General features: G+C 30.9%; 3 protein-coding genes across 4 annotated transcripts; 2 read left to right on the top strand and 1 right to left on the bottom strand.

The window, feature by feature from the left end:
* The first annotated feature begins 1,542 nt into the window (after positions 1-1,542).
* Positions 1,543-4,348, top strand: RpL27 (ribosomal protein L27). Of its 2 annotated transcripts, none has more exons than XM_068777039.1 (3): positions 1,543-1,604; positions 1,948-2,177; positions 4,121-4,348. In XM_068777039.1, exons 2-3 carry the CDS (start codon positions 1,959-1,961, stop codon positions 4,304-4,306), a joined length of 405 nt encoding a protein of 134 aa, XP_068633140.1. In that variant the 5' UTR covers positions 1,543-1,604; positions 1,948-1,958; the 3' UTR covers positions 4,307-4,348. The 2 variants fall into 2 exon arrangements, with proteins under 2 accessions (XP_068633140.1, XP_068633141.1); XM_068777040.1 differs by lacking the exon at positions 1,543-1,604 and adding an exon at positions 1,703-1,782.
* A 2,954-nt stretch (positions 4,349-7,302) lies between these two features.
* On the bottom strand, positions 7,303-14,926 carry DCTN2-p50 (dynactin subunit 2). The gene is made up of 9 exons (XM_068777291.1): positions 14,817-14,926; positions 14,538-14,740; positions 13,038-13,173; positions 12,585-12,691; positions 11,336-11,452; positions 10,233-10,308; positions 8,616-8,774; positions 7,897-7,993; positions 7,303-7,677 (listed from the first exon to the last, which is right to left on the bottom strand). The coding sequence occupies exons 1-9, from the start codon at positions 14,850-14,852 to the stop codon at positions 7,496-7,498; spliced, it is 1,113 nt and encodes a 370-aa protein (XP_068633392.1). The 5' UTR covers positions 14,853-14,926; the 3' UTR covers positions 7,303-7,495.
* A 562-nt stretch (positions 14,927-15,488) lies between these two features.
* Positions 15,489-17,677, top strand: LOC137933206 (B-cell receptor-associated protein 31). Its single transcript, XM_068777051.1, has one exon. The coding sequence runs from the start codon at positions 15,630-15,632 to the stop codon at positions 16,296-16,298; it is 669 nt and encodes a 222-aa protein (XP_068633152.1). The 5' UTR covers positions 15,489-15,629; the 3' UTR covers positions 16,299-17,677.
* Positions 17,678-20,763: the final 3,086 nt, after the last annotated feature.

Here is a 20,763-nt window from a genome sequence, read left to right as displayed (position 1 = left end):
GCAACCACATTTTCAGAAAAGGATTAAAAATATTCATCTTGGGTAAATTGCTTACTATATTTTAACAAGCGCGGTCGAAAGAATTTCGCATAGATGGACATATGAGCAAAGTTTAATAGTTTTTTTTTAATTTCTTTTTTAATTAACGCCTTATTTTAAAATTTGCTTTTGAGTTTTAGAAATCAATTTGAAATCAAAATGTTTGCAAAGATTTCATCACATAATATGTCGAGTTAATAATAAATAATTGGAAAGGAATTTATAAATATTATGATGAACATTTGAATTTAAACTAAAGAAAAGCTTTAATATAACACGTAAGAATCTTTACCGACCTTTGCCTTAATGAGTTGATGACTTCCATAGCTCTTGTTTAGTTATCCACGCCAACACCAGCCAAGCTTTTAAATAACGATGCCTGGTTATGATAGCTTCAAATCGAACACTTGATGCTAGGAGTCCTCTCTTCGTCGTCTACCTCCTTTCCGCCCGGAATTAGCAATCAAAATTCAAAATTCATATCCACCGTAGCCGAGTTGGGTTTTTGACGTATAATCATATAAATCTCTTAGTTTCATAACTTTAATCAAATCTTTAAAAGAAAGGAATATGTCGCTGTTACTTGAAACTTCATATTTTATCTGCCGCTTATTAACCCGCGGTTTTCACTAGCGCCAAATAACCCTTTTGAACACAGACGACGAATATCCAGTAACGACTACAATAGGACAATAACTTATGCACTGCGCGACTGTTGGATCTGTTCATAATATTATTCCCGCAGATATATAAATAGTAATGTAACGTTGACAAATATAAAAAATTGCATGGAATATTCAAGGTGTTTACTTCACACAACATTGCTTTATTTAATTAGGGTAGAGAACCACTCTCTGCTCCCAATATTCTTTAGTCCTAAAAAGGCAAGAAACTGAGGGAAAAGCTGTGCAACTAACAATACAATAAATAGTGTTACTACGGACAAAGTAGGCTCGAGTAAATTAAGTATAATTGCTCATGAGTACGAAAACATATCCATGGCCTATATTATACTTCTATATTAAGTATAGCTACATAGCTTATGCTTAATAGGCCAGGGATATGGTAAGTATCCTACAGTACTTTTCTTCGACAGGACACTTTGAGTATTTTTCTCAAGTAAAATAAAGATAACATATTAAAATATAAATATCGATGCGCTACATTCCAATGATTTTTAAAAATATACGCATTTGGGGAAAGGTAGGATAATTCGACATTTAACCAGCATAATCTCAACTTAGCAAATTTTGGTTGTAGATAAATATTGTAACGTCTGTTTATCACAGCATAAAATTATTAATAAATTGTTTATGTTTTATTATTAACCCAATAGTTTTTATTTATAAAAATTATATTTTTTTCGTGTTGGAAGTAATATAACTATTACACTATGTGTATAATAGAAAATAATATGATTTAAAAATAATATTGAAAAAATTAAAAATCGATGTAATATAACTTCTTTGCAAATCGATTTTATTTATTTAAGCATTCTATAATCTGTTAGTGTTTGTTGTCTGTGCTCGTATCTGTCTTTTTATTGTCGACAGGTATATGGGAATGTGAGTTCTACTAATTTTTTAAATATAATCTAAGAAAATCATTATGAACGAACAACTTCTTTCAGGAAATATCTAATCACGATATTATTCGTAATAGAAACAAACCAACCTGCGATTGATTTCGTCAAAACTGTAACATTTATTTTCATAGTACTATAGTAAAGTGATTGTGTATTTGGTTAGAATAATTGTTATGATTCTTTTTAAATTTGCTTTGTGGAAGTTACAAAAACTTAAAATCTCTATAAAGTGCGAATAATTTGATGTTGATGTGTTAATGTGTTCACGGGTTGTATTTATGTTTGACGTATCGAAGTTTAAGGTTAGTTCTTGTGTGTTGCAGATCCATCCAAGATGGGTAAGATTATGAAGCCGGGTAAGGTGGTGCTGGTGCTGAGCGGCCGGTACGCGGGTCGCAAAGCCATCGTAGTGAAAAACTACGATGAGGGCACGTCGGAAAAGCCGTACGGCCACGCTTACGTCGCCGGCATCGACAGATACCCTAGGAAAGTTCACAAGAGGATGGGCAAAAACAAAATACACAAACGCTCCAAGATAAAGCCTTTCGTCAAGGTAAGATTTGCATATAAATTTCCAAAAACAACTTTAACTAAATTACAACTTGTTTCACATATTATTTATTAAATTCAACTATCGAGAAATCCTACAATATTAGGGGACACTGAAGGTTCTAGAAGCAAAAGGTTAACACATTTGAAATCGTGTTTTTGTTACTTTTAACCTGTTCCAGTCAAATAGTTAATGTTGGACTTAAACCAAGATTCTAAAATGTTAGTCTTATCACAGTAGGTTATATATGTTCACTAGTTTCAGTTATCATTCTAATAAATTATTTTAGCAAACTAGTGGCATGTTTATGATTAGACTAATAGATTTCAGTAGAATGTACTACTCCTCATGGCCATTAATACATTATCTCTCTTTGTTAAATATCAGAGATATGTTTGTGTATTATTCTTATTGGACATATGTTGACAATACAATAATATTAAAGGGACCAGAAAGTAATGACATTTCTGTCAATATATTTTACAGAAAAACTGATAGATTTTTTTTAAAATTTCTATACTAAATAGCAAAAAGTTGTTGTAGCAAAAACAACAAAGGTGAATATATTTTTTAATAAGAAATAAAAACTTGTAAAAAATGTAGTCATGACAATTTAATTTGAGAAAGTGACATTACTTTTCGGTCCCACTAATATTACTCCTAAATTAGTGAAATTTGTTAAATAATCATCTGTCAATAGGAATATTTTTGAAGTTTAACATCTCCGTCCTAAAATATGTCTAAACTATACTTTATGGATTTAGGTACTTACCTAAATGTAAACAAGATTCAAATGTCAAACTTGGTAATAATACCATGTTGTTGATAACAACAATCTACAAAGTACCAAAAATCTTTAAGAAAAGAGTATGTTGTTTGACAAAATTAAGTAACACATAATAATATAATGAAGAAGCAGGTCTGCTACTGTTTCATATTTCACTGAGTAACCAATTGCCATAAGGGATTGCTAATTTTAAATATTTTTTAAGTTTTTTTATCCATTTAACTTTTTTAATGATTGATGCAAAGTCAAACCATTTTTATTTGGAAATGTGTGTCTCAGAGCAGGGCCAGTTTGGAGGTTTCTTTTCTATTGCTAAAGTGAAACCATGTACCTTTGGTCTTTATGGAATAATGGTCTTTATTATGGAATAATTTTTGTGTTAAAAAACCACAATGCAATTAAGAGTGAGATGAGTAACAACTATACTTGTTTATGCAAGTGAGGTATCTAATGCATTGCATTTAAAAAATGTATCTATTAGTATACAATTGAAAAAGGAAATATTAAAAAATTTTTGGTGGTAAAGTTAAATTGGTCTTATCTTTCCTTTATTTTTCCTTTTGAGTTTGCATTTTATTAATTTTATTTAACTCATATTTCTAGCTATAAAATAATTGTCAAAGTCCATGTTTGCAATGATTTGGATAAATTAAATAAGTCTGTTCTCAAACAAATTGTGCTGCAGTTCCTTGTTATACTTTATGTTGTTTCATGGAATGATTAATAATGGTTTTTTCGTAGTTTTTTCCCTGTCTTCTTCTGCTGGTTTTCGCAACTAAGTGGCAATATATTACTTTGTGGTTGGTCTTAATCAAACCAACCAAACTTCTTGAGAAATTTTCCCTCAGTTTCAAAATATTTTCAGTATAAAAGCGATAGTTTAGTATAATCTTCTTTTCAATTGTGTACTTGACTTTGGTATTCAATATTTTTATTGAGAGCATTTGGAAGCATACTATTTATATATATATATATATATATATATATACATATATATATATATATACAAGGTTTTTCATTCTACAACTTCCATAATTGTGAAATGAAAAAGGTTTATAAAGCTTTGGCTACATTAGATATTACTTAAGTTACATGTGTTATTGAATATTGATTGCATTGGTGCTATTTAAATTCTTATTACATTATTATTCCTTTTCAGGCCGTTAACTACAACCACTTGATGCCTACTCGCTATTCCGTAGACTTCAGCTTTGAAAAGTTAAGCACTAAGGACCTCAAGGACCCCGTGAAACGCAAGAAGCTCCGTTTTAACACGCGCGTGCGCTTCGAGGAGAGATACAAGAGCGGGAAGAACAAATGGTTCTTCCAGAAGCTTAGGTTCTAAGATGTACATTTAATACAAAAATACATTACTTATGTAATGCCACATTCGTTTTTTTTTATTTTTTGCTGTTTACCTATGAACCGAAAGGGTACTCAGATGCTGATGGATGCCTACTGCCAGACATGGGCCTCCTTAAATGTTTGCAATGATGATTGGTCTTGTGCTACCCACAAATAGTAACTTCCACTATTGTAACTAAAACAAACTAAACCTCTAAATTACCTCACAATAATGTGAAGTTTGTCGTCTCTCCTAGATATGGTTTGGTCCAGGTCTTCTTAGCCTGTTTTTTAGAAATTAAGTGCCAAAAAAACTAAATTTATTAAAATATGCAACTGAATATTTAAGCACTTTTAATTATTAATCTGTAAATGCGATGCTATGCATAACCATGTGAATTCAATCAGCACAAATGAAGTTTCGTAACAAATAGTAATTTATATCAGAGAAAGTAGGCAGTTATAATGGAAAATAACCTTGGCACATGAACACTGAGCGGCTGCGACCTCTAGAAACAATCCTTGAAATTAAATTGTAATCGTTAAATTCAGTTTAATTTTTTAATATGTTAATGTAAGGTTTTTTTTTAAAAAAATACTAGAAATCCCAATATTCTAAATTTTTATTTTATGGACCACCAACCTAGTTTTTGGTGTACAATGGGGGTGAAAAATAAGCAATACCCAAAACATTTATCAGCTACACAGTTGCTTTATTTAAAATAAATTATCTTACAAGCTGTCTGTACCACGCAATTTTCACAATTACGTTATATATAAACTCGAAAGAAAATGTGTTATAACCATTAACAGGTAAAAGCTAATTAACCATTTTAATACTTAACATATGTTTTGCAAGATCATTTTAATATCAGTTAATTTAAATTTTTTATTTTTAAGAATGAAATATCCGCCATATTAGTGATGTGCTCTACAATTTTTAACCGGTAAATAATTTAAGATGAATTAACATTTTTATAGCTTCCAACAACGTTTACTTTAGATATTTTGTTAAATACTGATTTAAAATATTTTGGGGAGGACCGGAAAGTAATGTCGCTTTCTCAAGTTAAATTTACAGAACTTCATTTTTAACAAATTTTTATTTCTAATCAACGATATATTCACCTTCGTTATTAACAACCTTTTGCCATCTAGTATACAATTTTCAATGCCGGAGCGGTAAAATTCAATCGGTTTTTTTTTTGTAAAATATGTCAACAGAAACGACATTACTTTCCGGTTCCTCAATACTATCAATATATCATCAAGAGTGGCTCTGTTTATTTATCCGCCTCACATTCAGATATTATAAATATATATCAAAGTAAAAGATTGAGAATTGGTGCACCAATTGAAGATAACATAGAATTATCATATTATTTGTAACACAGAACGTTTCGTCGCTGATTTTACAAATTGCAGTGATAATACGAAATGTATGGCAGTGAGAACTGAATATTTGCAATCATAAATTAACAAAAATGGTCTGGGAATTAACACAATTCTAAGTAATATGAACCTTTATATTACAGTGCTACCACACTCGGGATTTTAAATTAAAAATATTTTACTTCTTTTAAATGACACAGAAGATATTTCTTCCAACTTCTTGCCTTCTGTTACTTGGCAAAGTAAATAGACAACTTGGTTAAACCAACTTAGATGACATCCGTTAAGAATTTGCTATTTACAATAGAAATACAAAATTCTTAAAAACCTAGTAAGCCTCGAGCTAACTGTATTAAACTTTTAGAATAAATTTTCCATTATTGAAACATATTTTGAAACAGAAAAGGTTATTTATTTCTAGTCGCCTAGCATCACCAAAGATGCATGAATTTATTTTAGTATATCCCTTTTAAATTAAGGATAGAATATTATTTTCATAGTTACCAATTTGAGTCGAACCATAGTTTCATTTACATATACAAATCAAAAGCACGTGTTATGAAATACATAACTTTACAAAAGTTCATGGATTTCACGCCAGAAGCGTATACTATTGAAGGCCAATTTCTATGTAGACTTGTGAAGAATAAATCCATTGTCTATTATAAAACCTCTCTTCAAATTTTTCATGAAATCATTTTTAAATCACTTAAATTTTGTATCTTTTTATAATCACACGAGATATTTATTGCAACTCCACATGTTTAGCGAGTATATACTTCATTCTTTTTAATAAGTTGAATTGAAATTGCACATAAATTGAGGATAACGCATTCTTTCCAAATTGTTTTTTTCTTATTAAATTCAATAGTGATGTGAAAATAGCTGGTGTAAAACAAGAGGTTTCAAACTCGCGACCTCCAATATATATATTTAAGGTCCCGTCAATATATCCGTGGGGTTAATTTTGAAAGTGAGTGTCAAGTATTAGGATGTTAACAATAATTTAACTTTATATTTATATATATATTTTTATTCTAAAGTAGTTAAAATTAAAAATAATCTATAAACATTTATTTATTATTTTGCGGCTCACCTAAAGTTTTGTTTATTTGGTCAAAGTTAGCAATTGAGTTTGACACATTGTGTGTCAATGCTTGAGAAAAACTTACCTAGCAAGTTCGAACATCTATGACCATATATCTATTAAAGAAGATAATGGACAATAAAAAAAAGTATCTTTTAAGTATCATAGATAAAAAACTCAAAGTAAAGACCAACAGAAACCACTAAAAATTCACTCTGAATTATTTTCAACATTTTAAAAGTAATTTGAAAATTTAAAAGATCATTAGCCTGCTTTTGCTGTAGAAATATTTTTGTTATATTGGTTAGGTTTGTTATATGCACTAAGAATTTTATCATCATATGGTGATCATTGCCCTTTACCGTATATCTGGATGCTTATATATATGCTGCCAATTTATTATACTTAGTAAATTTACTAATAGGATATAACATAAAATACCATTATATTGGAAACATTCATCTGTACATAGTGATGCAGATGATTATAGAAGCAGTGCAGTATAGAAGCAGTGCAAGTTGTATATCAAGATCACTTGTACTCCTAAGTATTCTTGATACTTGCCAAAATTCACTTCCCAGTATTCATTTATTGTTATTCATAAATTAATAACTTAAACGCAACAGTCTTCATATAAATAATTTGTCTACAGAGACAGACCTTCATTAGTACATATAAAATTAAAGCACATTTCTTAAACTATCAAAATCATCAGACTGCAGCCAACTTGGTGATCCTCTCATCCAGCTTTTTGATCTCCTTCTGGAGGCAGTCCACGTTATGTGCGAACACTTCCTGGACACCTTGGAGCAGTTCCTTGTTGTTCTGGACACCACATGCAACGGTGCTTTGCAAAGTCTCTAGTTCTGTGAGAGATTTGCCAAAGTTGCTTGCTGGAAATAGAATATAACAGTCAGATAGGTAAGAAAAGCAATGCAAGACATTGTGAAGAGAAATTATTGAGATATATTAAGAAAGGCAGAGAGCGGCGTATGACAATTATAATGTTCAATGAATTATAATAAAAATGATGATGATGAAATACTTTACCATGTTAGAAGAAAACAAGAAACCCTCAAAAATAGGGGCCAAGTAAGTAGGGCCATACATACCTTGGTTATGTAGTGCTTCTAGCGCCTCCATTCGCTCCAGGATCTCAGAGTGAGATATTCCGTCGATCTGCATGAGTAGCTTGTGAAGTTCGTTAACCTGAACAGATAATTAACTATAATTTAATATTGTATATTTCTAAGCTATTAACATTGCTATATGAAAAAAGCTATTATGCTGTAACGGTATTTTAATATTTTTTATTTAATAACCTACAATTTAAAATTGGATTCCCTAAAATAATTAAAAAAAAATAAGACAAAAAGGTAAAGATATTAAAATTTTAATCAGCAGCTGTGGGCTTGCCAATGAGGTACGAATTGAGGTCTGTATAATTATTGGTTGTATCCCTTCGTTTCTATATTATTATTAACTATGAGCCGTCATAAGTAAGAAAAGGACCAATATTTAGCCACTTCCGCACATGCAGTGGTAGTCGTGCAATAAAGTGCACCGCCCGCCAGCCCGCTGATAAATGCGTATGCGACAAACAATGCCAACCACACAACCGCCACCGCCAAATTACTCAACACGTGTGTCACCCCTCCACGGGGCATCTTCCGGAGTTATGTTACACCGAATAGTGCCAAACACAGAGTGAGCTCAGTCCGTCTAAATGTTGGTCCTTTTCTTACTTAGGATGGACGTCCGCAAGGTAACGCCTGATTTCCATTAAATATGAGCCGTCATATTAACGAAGTTTTTCTCTAAGATACTTTACCTTGGCTTCCATTTCAGGGTTGCTAGGCTTGATGGCAGCTCGCAGCGTGTCGAGGTTAGCGAGTAGTGAAGCTAGACGAGCATCTGCAGCTGCCAGCTCTGCGGGGCGCAATAGTGAAGCACGGGCGGCAAGAGTCGCCGCTGCACCACACAATGTGGCCTGATAACAATATAATATCTCAAAATAATGTTTATATATGTTTTTGAAACAGCAAGAATTTTACGCATAACCGAAATGTGATCTGATATGAATTTAGTTTTGTACTTTTGTCTCCAGCGAATAAGAGCGAGACGTAAGAAGATGGGACTAAGACATAAGAAGGTAGGAACGAGATGTAAGAAGGTAGGCGTGAGATGTAAGAAGGTAGGCGTGAGATGTATGAAGGAAGGAGTGTGATGTATGAAGTTAGGAGCGAGATGTAAGAAGGTAGGAGCGAGGTGCAAGAAGGTAGGAGCGAGATGTAGGCAGGAGGTAGATCGAGGTAATTTAAAGGCACTGGATGCTGGTCTATTGGGGAGACACATGTCCAGCGGTTAATGTTCTACACTTAATAGGATAATATAGCATTTTGCTAGCACAGACTTTTCAGGTGGTTCTATGTCCTTCACTTAATAAACATGTTACACATATACAATGTTAATTAAGTAAATCTACCACACATGCCTAGTTTAGTTGGATTATACAATAATGAAAAGGAGATATGACAGTGACACCTAGACATGATTTAATGTCATTTACAAGAACTTTCAAACATGTAGTATTAATGGAATAAGTAATAATTGCTATAGTAAAAATGAATTATACACAAAATCTACATGATTAGAATGAATGATGATAATGAACAAGTATTAAGAACTATCAATGAAATAACTAGAAATAAATTTGTATACAGTGAAGATAGAAGTAAGAGGTGTGACGGCATAATATTTCTTTAACATGTTGAACGATTTAGGCGTGTTAACCTGTTAACTGTTAATGTCGAGTATACTCGTCAGAGCGAAACTGTTTTTTTATGGAATGTCGAGTAAACTCGTCGTATGGATATAAAAATTGGCATTCGTATTATTATTAAACGAATTTACTGTAATATAAAGGGCAATCTTTTAGAAATTGTACATTTTAAAAACCAACCTGCAACATTTAAACTACAAAACAACATAAATGTTTACCCTGTTTATGTCGAGTATACTGGCCTTACCTGGATAATAATTAGGCAGACAGAAAAAGATGTTCAAACCAAAATTAAACAGTTAAAGTTTAAAAGTTAGCATTGTTAAAAGGCCACCCAAGCCTACTATAAGGTTCATTAACCTTCATCTCCCTACAACACAATGGACCTGGCAAGATGAATCCATTGAATACTTAGAAGTCAAGTCTGTATTTCAACGCATGTAATACATCTCGAAACCTCTGTTCCAGCTTTTTTTAATTTTTTTGCAATGTTTTATGAAATTTTAACTAAATATTGATAAAAGTAATTTTTTCACCGTTTAATGTGCAAATTTTGTGTCTGTAGGAAATTGAACCCTCTACCTAGGATAATAAAGCACAATTCTATTTTAAAAACCGACCCGTGCTAAAAATAGATGTATTAATTAAATAAAAATATGAAAATACCTCTCCTGTTGCAGCTTGCAGTCTGCGGAATGCCTCTTCATCCCTCACTCCTGCAGCTTGCTCCAATTTATGTAACCTTAATAAAAAAACATACTGTTAAAACTGAGGAAAAACTATTATACTTTTAATACGATTAATGTTATTATACTTAAGCGGTCCTAGAGCCTTGAGGAAATTCAGTTCAGCCAAGCTGTTCTAAGTTGGCTACCGGCGTTATTGTTATACAGATCGAGGGTGTCTGTTGTTCAAACAATGATAACCGCATTTCAGTTAAATAAGTTATATAAATGAGTCCATGCCTTAACCACAAAAAAAAACGGAATCAGATGACTGTGAGAGGTTTGTTATTATTTTCAATTGTCCCTCTCTATTATGCAAAATTTAGTTTAGAACTCCCCATAAACGATCAATGACAACAAAGTAATAATAAAATTACATATAAATATAATCTAACTATATGAAATGGTTGCGAATAATGGGCATAAACACAGGAAATTCATAAACGTCACCTGAGTCAAATCATAACCAATCAATTTTACATTAAAAATAAGGAAATTTAATTGGTGATGGGTGGGGCTAATGATAAGGGGCAGTGATAAAAGAATCAAAATAGCTGGTACCCCAAGAAAGGTAACAGGAAGAGAGGCAAACCACAAAAACGGTGAGATGATGATACCAAACAAGTCGCGGCAGTGGCAAAAATACCTGTGTTCTTACTGTGGTAAAAGTGTTAATAAATAACATATAATTAATTTTGGTAGAGCAGAAGCTTGTTATTTACTTGTATGTGTTTACTTGTTTTGACCAGTTTATGTATAAGCCAGGTTTTAGTTGTGACACATTCAATATTTAACAGCAGAATGTAATTACTTGTATGTTATGTTACATACTTCTTAATACTATGTGAACAATTGGTCGATTTCATTCTTTTTCTATAACAAATATACACTCATTTACAATATTGATTATTAATAACTATTCCAAAATTCAAATTAAAAATTTAACCTTCGATTAAACAGAAGGTAGCAGATGATATTTTAAATAAAACACTCACAGATTATATAAGAAATATAAAATTGGCCAGCATAGTTAATATAAAATACCTGTGTTCTAACTGCGCTATACGTGTCGTCTGTGCGAGATTCACTTCCGGTTTCAACTTGAGATGTGCTGTGGCCAGTTCACCTTGTTTCTTTTTTCCGCTTGTCACCAAATATTCTCTGCAAAATATTTGATATCTTTAAACACACAGTCACATATATTCCACTAATATATAGAATGGCTATAAATATCAACATAAATCGGCTAAACTGAAATAAAATAACAGGGCATGTAGAGGCTAGCTTCAGAAAATTAATATGAACAATATGTCACGGATTTTAAAAAATAAATGCCATTGATTAAAGCAAATCCATATATTTATGTGTCTCATAATAATACCCTTTTTTAAAAGGAACATTGTCTTTTCCTAGACAGGCAAAAATTTACACTGCCATGGAATTTTTCTTCTTTTTGTTCCTAAGAATATCCTGAATGGGGGACCCCTCCACTGCGGAGACAATGAAAGGGTTATTCCGGATTCCTACAGGCTATAATCCATTGTCGTCTTCAACGTCTTTTGGTGAAACTATGGGAATGTATTCAAAATTATTTTCCAATCAATGTTTAACCAACCATACCATACCAACAGTGTTCAGTTATGGGATTCTATGCAGAGCTATAAAATTGTCAATGTAGTCAACTTGGATTATAATTCGATATATTAATTTTTAAAAGAGGAACAGAGGAGAGAACCACACTGCAATTGCCAACCCATTGGCTAAAACTGGCAATTGTTGTGTATCCCCTCATAGATATCTTTGAAGTAGGCGGTGAACATGAAGTGGGTGTCTATGGGATGGAACAATATTAATTTGAATATTTTGTAACAGACATATGTATATCTCTGTTATACACTGATGTAACAATCTTTTAATTAGTTTTCACTCATTATGATGAAATATATTGCTATTAATAACATTGGTTCACAAAAACAAATTGCAAGAGCTCTTTAGCTGTTCTATCTCAAGCAGAACAACAATGTATATGAAGGCATTGGCTAAATATCTATATGAAATAATTTTAAAATAACTTCCTTGAACTTTTTTCAATATCACAATTAATTTTGATGAAACATCTCCTAGCCCGGTATTATCATCAAAGTCATTTATACATAAATATAAATGAGTAGAAGGTAATTTGAGTGATTTATATGGCCCCAATGTATTATAACAATGTATGATCCCATTGCTTAATATCAACCAATGGAATCATATACGGTCTTCAAAGTTAAATAATTTAAATCAACACTACCTCAGTTTCTCAGCTTTCGGATCTATCTGCTCTCCTTCTTCTAACTTCAACTCTTCTAGAAGCTTCTTGGTTGAGTTAATTTGAGCTGCCAATTTAATATGTTCTTCCTGAAATTATGGTATAAATTTATGGTCGTTACATTTATGACTGTTGAATCACACACATTATAACTATAACATATATATATCTGTACATATATTTATATAGTAGTAGTATTATTAGGAGTGCAGTCTCATATTGATGCTATTATATCTAACTTCAACATATATAGTTTGTACTTTTGTTTAAATAATTTCAATAAATGTGATTTTGAAAAAACTTTCTTTTGCGTGTTTAAAATGCGTATTCACTTACAGCTCGAAAAAAGTTAAATTTCGAAAAATGGCTCGCACTATCCTGGCATATAGCTTTATGCCCTAGATTTGCTTCTTATATACAAATCAAAATAAATACCCTTTCACTTTCAGTTGCTTTATCTCGCTGCTCTGTGACCTGCTCCAATAACTCGGAGAATTCACAGCGGAGTCTGTTGTATCTCTCCAGGGGTGTCTCTGGCTCTCCTTCTGCTGCTAACTCCCATTCACCAGCCCTGTTAAGAAAATTACATAATGCTAGAGACTTAGACATTATTTCTGAGCATTCCATGCATTCACTGTGTGGGTACCAGATCCACTGTGTTGTAGGGGGAGAGGTCAAGTACAGTGCTCGGGTCTAATGACTCATGAAGCTAATTTAGTGAGCCCTCCTTGCAATACATTGGTGTTCACTTTCACAAACCATACTCTTCTCCCTACAAAATCTAATTTTAAATGATCATCCTGATGCAAAAATGTTCTCTTTAGACTGACTTTAATAATTCAGCAGGTTATAGAAAGATTTCTGTTATAGCAAACAGCATATTTATGTAATAGCTTATCAATCCCATCTACGAAATATGTTACCTTGAACAAGGTGAATACATAAACATTAGTGTATAACAAGAGGAATAGGATACATCAATTATCAAAGAAAAAGAAAAACACATGTATTATGCAAATGATTGTAACTTATATACACAGAGATATAAATTTACATACAAATTAAATTATATGGTGAGAAAATTATAAAAAAAAATCAATTTTATAGAAGTATACAGAGCTATCCACTAAACATTGTCTAGTTGAAATTGAGTAATAGGGCATACCTCATAAAACATTAGAAAAACCTTATTTTTAAAATCATCTGAAATTAAAAAAAGAAATTATTTTCAAATATTTTCCTTTCTTTTTATTTCTCATTATTGCTGTAACCTTTATTAAACCTTTCTGTAAGAAAACCAAAGTGCTACTTAAGCCCAAGTTTGAAAGACTGCATCTTTTCTCAAATCTTATACTAAAAATAATTACTACATTCAATTTTAACCAACAAAAAAGTCTGTGACATTATTTAGTTAAATTAATTTTCTGGCATTAGCCACTATGTTTCCTATGACCCAATTTCAGCTTGACTTCAGATATTACCATTTATGGACAACCTGCACAACAGATCTTTTTGATTATCTTCCAAAAAAAAAAAGTGTTTGTCAATTTATTTTATTAATTATTATATTGTACTATAAAAGTAGGGAAAAATGAAATTAGTTAATAGTTGCATCAAAATTCCCGCAACATTTTCTTAATAATCTATATTAAATTATTAAGAATATATGCTATATATACGCACTTCTTTTTGTATTCTTATAGAATTTTTTAACACAATATTTCTAGGAAATGTTGGCACACATAAATATGAAAAGGGATTAAAACCTGCAAATTCATTCACAGATACAACCAAACCATAAATGGTTTTAAGTACACTTTACCGCATTTCTAAATTTCGGGTAAATTTCAAACTGTAGACTAGCAGAGGATAAAGTAAAATTTAGGTTATTTAATATTAAATTAATGTTGTATTGATGTTGTTATGAAAACATACCTATAACCAATTCTTGTTTTTCTACTTAATCGGTCAGAAAAATCAACGTTTCCCGTTAAAAATTTTCCTTTAAATTTATTGAATGAATCTTTTACAGATAGATGAAGCTGTTCGATGCTGTCGTTTTCTTCTTCCTCATATGGTTCGGGTTGATCAGCCTCAGGCAGGTCACCGGTTTCGTACACATCGGGTTGATCGTAAGCCTTTACAAAAATTATTCAGCATTAATAAGGTTACAAAATCGATTTTTCCCAATGTAACTTCTATCATAACACTTACTATACCAGGGAGGTTTTCATATTTTGGGTCTGCCATAATAAATGCTAGTAGAATGTTCGTCCGTCTATTACTCACTTAACTAATAGCATTAATCGCCTTCTTTCTTTATACTAAGATGACGTCAATTTACTACCAAATAAAATGTCACATTGACGTTAACTCTCCGCTACAATTAAAACAGAATTGTTACAAAAATTAAACCAAAAAATGTTGTTTATTTAAATAAGTGTAAATACTTCGATAAAACGTTTGTTTTTTTTTTATTTAAAAATGCAACTGCTTAATTGATTCAATGATTTTCTGAAATAAATTTAGTGAAAAACGGAAAACGAATTTTCATCAGACTTCAAAAATCTGGAAGCTGTAACAATAAAATTAAAAATTAAAAATGATTATTTATTGATGGATATAATTATAGCTTCTTAATATTTACAAAAGTTTTAATAAAATAAATAAGTTAAATACATTTCTTGCATAAAGTATACAGATATAGAGATTTCTTGTTAATTTTTTCATAACAAACAATATTTTATTATTTTAACAAAACGGTTGTAATACTCACACTTCGCGTTACTGTTACACGTAGGTCTTATTAAAATTTACCAATCAAAATTATCCATGAAATAATGGTATCATTACTCATACTTTTTTTTGGTTAAGAACACGTCAGTATGTCATGTTTGACTTTGTATTCTTATGAGTCACAGATATTTTCGTATCGGTAGTTTCACAATTTTTATAAATTCTTATCATTTTAGTTTGTTTTACCCGAGCAAGGTGCACGTCGCAAAGAGTTAAATATTATAATTCAACATGAGTCTGCAGTGGACCATAATTGCGTCATTTTTGTACGCCGAAATTGCATTTGTGCTTCTTTTAACTTTGCCTATTGCAAGCCCTTCGAAATGGCAGAAGTTTTTCAAATCAAAGTTCCTAGCATATATAAGTGGACAGGCATCAATTTATTTCCTCATTTTAATTGGAGTTTTAGTACTATGCCTGCTAGATGCGATCCGTGAAATGCAAAAGTATTCGAATTTGGAGTCTTCGGATCATCAACATTTAGATGCTGAAATGCAAGGTAACATGCGATTGTTCCGCGCTCAAAGGAACTTTTATATTTCCGGGTTCGCTCTATTTCTCCTCGTCGTCATCCGTCGTCTTATTCAACTGATATCTGAATTAGCTACTGTTTTGGCTACATCTGAAGCTAATCTTCGTCAAGCACAAAGTGCCACGGTTGCTGCGAAGTCGCTTCTAGAACAACAGGGTTCAGGAGACGAAAAGAATAAGAAGGAAATTGAAGAATTAAAATCCCAAATCTCGCAACTTGAAAAGGAGTTATCAAAAGAAAAAAAAGACAAGGAAGCTGTTAAGTCTCAAGCTGAGAGTCTGAACAGAGAATATGACAGGCTTGCAGAAGAGCACAGTGTTCTACAGAAAAAAATTACTGTCGCCAGTGGAGATAAAAAAGATGAGTAAAGTTTTTTCAACCATGATTAAAGATAACACACTTATAACCTATTTATAAAAAATATTTATAAACACTATATTACTCCCAAGAATTAATATTGTTATCCACTTACCTTAGGCTTTCCTGAACAAATGCTTTAAAACATTATTAAAAAAACAAAAATTATATCTTGTCTTATCATAGTGTTTGTTGTATTTGTCTTGTGTGATTACATTTACTAAAAGGCTGAAATGTTAATTTTGTGGCAATGTCCATGCGCTTCTTATTTTTAATGTGTGTAGGTTAAGTTCTGTTTAACTATTTAAGTATCTATTTACATTATAATCTTCCAAAGTTACTTTTGTTATGAGCCAGTGTATCATATCCATTTTATATAACAAAAAGAAAAACACTAATGAGACTTTGTTCCAAAAATGGTATAAAATTATTCACTTATTTTAGTGAATTATTGTAAGAGATTGGATGAGTGATCAGTGCATAATTTGTTTCAAGTTTTATGGTTTTGGTTAAATAATTATAGATGCAGTTTCATTCACCATTCATTCATTTTAGTCACAAGACATTGTCTGGACATTGTCTTTATCATAGAATGGCAATAGGGCTAATCTAAAGCAGCCTATACTTAGGATCTCCCTATGACCAAGGTTGTCTTTTGCCACTTTGTGTCTATATGTCCTATGTTGCACCTGCCAGTCCATTTAAGAATGAGGCCCTAGCAGTCATTTGAACCGCATGCCACTTATTATTTATTATCCATTGCCACTTCAACATAAAATTTTTATGTCTTTAATATAAAATTGTTATGTCTCACATATGCATCAACTTTCTCAATAAAATAACACAGTAAATATGCATTTATATATTCAATCTCAAATAATAATGTGAATAATGCCTTTGCATTGAAAATATTGCTTACTGAGCATCTTTGTACAGCAGAAAATCATTTTATTAAAAAAGTTTATATACACAAATTATTATCTTCTATATAAAATAAAAAAGACAATTCATAGATCTAATGGATAATGATTTTTGTATGTACATAGCTTTATGCAAATTTGTTTTATAAATGGAATGTGAGACAAATGAGTTTTTGTTTTTTAGCCTTGAATACAAGGCACTAGTTAGCATTTTTTTGGCAATAGTCTATGTTTTCTCTGCTTTGGTATATTTGGTTTGATATATTCCTCTAGTGTTGACACTATTAAAATTATTTACACATGGTGGTTTGTTTACTGTAGTCAGTTGTAATGTGAAATTTATGTTACTAATGAAAAATTATCAGTTTGTGTATCCTGTTTCGTGTTTTTCATTGGATAGGTAGGGGATTAAAGGAATAAATGTTGTTTATAAAAGGATGTTAAAAATAAATTTGTATTTTTCATTCTAATTATTGTTTTAATTCTCCTAACATTGGGTTTAAAAACATTAACAGTTACTATACAGTGTTTGCAGAATAAGAAAAATTTCAGGAAACTTAAGAAGTGTTCACATGCATGTCATTTAAATAGTATCCACATCATAAATTCTCTTTTTCTGCTGGTCTTGATTGTTCCTGTTTACCTTGTTGCTGAATTTTTTAACCTGTTTTTTAACAAGCTCTTCCATTGATTTTAGGATAATGGTGACACATTCACCTAAAAGTCCAACAACAAATAGAGGACAGCATTTTGATAGTACTGATGACAATATAAAAGTATAATTTAAATAAATATGTAAATAACTACCTTCAGATATCTTAAAAAGGTTCTATGAAAATGGATCTGTTTTTTGCAATTGTTAAACACCAATCCAATCTCATGGTATAGTTGAAAGGTTGTTAAATTTGCCCAGTTGCAATTATTGATGTCTGTAATAACATGTAACATGTCTGTAATAATATGACATGTTTTTGTCCATTTAACTCTTGTTATTATAGCTTTTTACACATGATTCTCGCTAGGTTGTAGCTAGTTCCGGTAAATATGCAAAAGAATATCAATATTGTAAGAATAACATTTTTGTTAGAAATTATCTATTTTTATTTATTTTACACATATATGAGATTGAAATAATTATTTATAAGTTCCTAATGTATGATATTTTTTAACACAGTCTCCAACATGAAGAAATGTTGTTTTTCTTCCTCCAGGCAACTTATGATTTTAACATACTAAGCAGTCATTATGTTTTCCTGTAGCATCAACTTGCAAAATATGTAGTTCTCCATCTAATCCATGGTTGCACAGACTTATTAAGACTAGGGGTCACTTGGGCAAATCATGAACTGATGGCGGGCCGGCCGCCAGAAGTATAGGTAATTAAAGACAATAAAGAATTGATAATAATTTAATAAAATTGAAAAAGAATTTATTAATTTGAAGTGTGGCACTGCATAGTGCTTACAGCCTTTTTGAAAAAGTTTGTTCACGTTTATAGGTAGAACCAAATAAGCTGGCACATTTCAGAGCGTTTATACGCCACTCTTCGTACATATTTTTATCAATGCAGCGGTAAAAGTTCAGCAAGTCTCCTTCGTTGAATTTGTTGCGTAAATTTCGGTCGTTTTGAATGTCGATAATTTCTCACTGCATTGACTCTGGCGCATTTTCAACCAAAATCGTGAAAGGATTGCTGAATATGTCCAACAGAGGTTTCACTTTTTTAAACTTCGAAAATATGTCTTGAAAGGTTGAATCAAAATATTTATCTTGATTCAATCTTTAATTATATATCTTTTCTACATAACTGAAATTAATTGCAGTTTTTTTGAATTTTTCAGCCATTTTCTTATAAAGATAAATTAAAATATATCTAATAAAGTCTTTAGTATGCATAATAAATATACTTAGATATAACTTTATGCAAACTTTTCTACATGAGTTTGAATATCGTTTTGTACGAGTATCTTTGTAAAACTTATAATGTCAGCCGTTGTAATTTTGTATCACGAGAGTCGGGTTAATTAGTTTTAACGACAACAAATTTGATTTAATAAACAAAACGCAAAATATTTATAATCTTTCATGTCATTTAAATAGTTGTACCCATATTCAAAATCACATCAAAAAAAGCAAGCATTTCCTCATACGAAACGTTTTTCAAATTTTGCTAAATTGATCTGGCGCCATAATTCATCCTTTGCAATTTGCTCCTACGCATATATGTTTGCGTTATAATTTCCGTTATGAGTTCGCTAGTAATAATTTTTTTTTAAATAATCTATAAGCTCCTGAATATTTCCAAAAATTGTCGATTGATATTTGTAAAAGGAATCATAGTAGGGAGACTATCATCATTACTCTTGATTTCGATCCAATCATCGTCGGAACTATCAACATTTTCTATTTCTACATCACTTTCTTCTTTACTTGAATTAGTTATAGGCATAATTCTTCTTCTCTTAGAATTTTTAAAATCACTTTGAGAATTGTTTTCAAAACATTCACTGTCACTATCACTATCGAAATTCATAAAATTTTCTTTATTCATTTTTGGGCTCAATATATTAAAAAATAATTGGAGATATAATTGATATATAACTGGAGAGGTTAATTGCTCTGTTACCGAAATTTAACTAATAAGACAATAATGCCTGCATTGCACATAGAACGAGTTTCGACATGTTTCGTCTAGTCACTTCCTATGTGACTTACGACCGCGGCGACAAAGTACCGTTGTCACGTGAGGACTAACGACTAATTAGGGTTAAGTAACGTAAAATTTTGTTCATGTTTTAAAAAAATCATTACATTTAATCAATAACTACCTTTTATATTTTTTTTCATATTTAGAATATTTATTTTATGTACAGGATGATAAATAAATAGCACATTTTTTAGCAAAAGACTTATACACCTATTTCAATTTTATTTTATTTTTATTTATATTTTAGGCACGTATTTAGATAGAGCTTTTTCTTAATATTTTACTATTACTTTATTTATTATTTCTGAAACCATCAATATTTCATAGGATGTATCATACATTAATACGCAATAAATGAGCTAAACATTCCCTCCATTATCTTTTTCACCTATAACCAATCTCTTGTATATACCGAAGTAAAATGGGCCAATACACAGATATCATTACAAACCAACATTATTCATGCTCTATCGGATAACAAATATGTGTAATTTTATTACTAAACATTCTTATATGATTATCAACTGTAGGTAAATTTCTAGAATATTTACACAATTGAAACATGAAAAATCCTTAAAATCTTTCCTCTGATATTGAATATTTGGAATTTAAAAAATTAAATATTATTTATTATCGTCCAATATTTTCGTCTAATTATGTAAGATTAAATTTAAAAATTATCATACAATAAAGGATATATTTATCACTACTTATATGTCGGGAAATATTTGTGACTTTAATAACTTATCTTATGTAAATACCATATACTTAAGTATCAATATATTTTCACATAAAAATCAACAAGATTATTTCTTTAAACATTTGCACGGATTTCGACAGTAGAAAAGA

This window comes from Battus philenor, unplaced genomic scaffold (genome assembly GCF_028537555.1).
Source record: "Battus philenor isolate CCGP_79_NKW_IND1 unplaced genomic scaffold, ilBatPhil1.0.hap1 SCAF_13, whole genome shotgun sequence".
Lineage (NCBI taxonomy): Eukaryota > Metazoa > Arthropoda > Insecta > Lepidoptera > Papilionidae > Battus > Battus philenor.
Note: the sequence above shows the minus strand (reverse complement) of the source record. Positions and strands in the feature narration are given on the sequence as shown.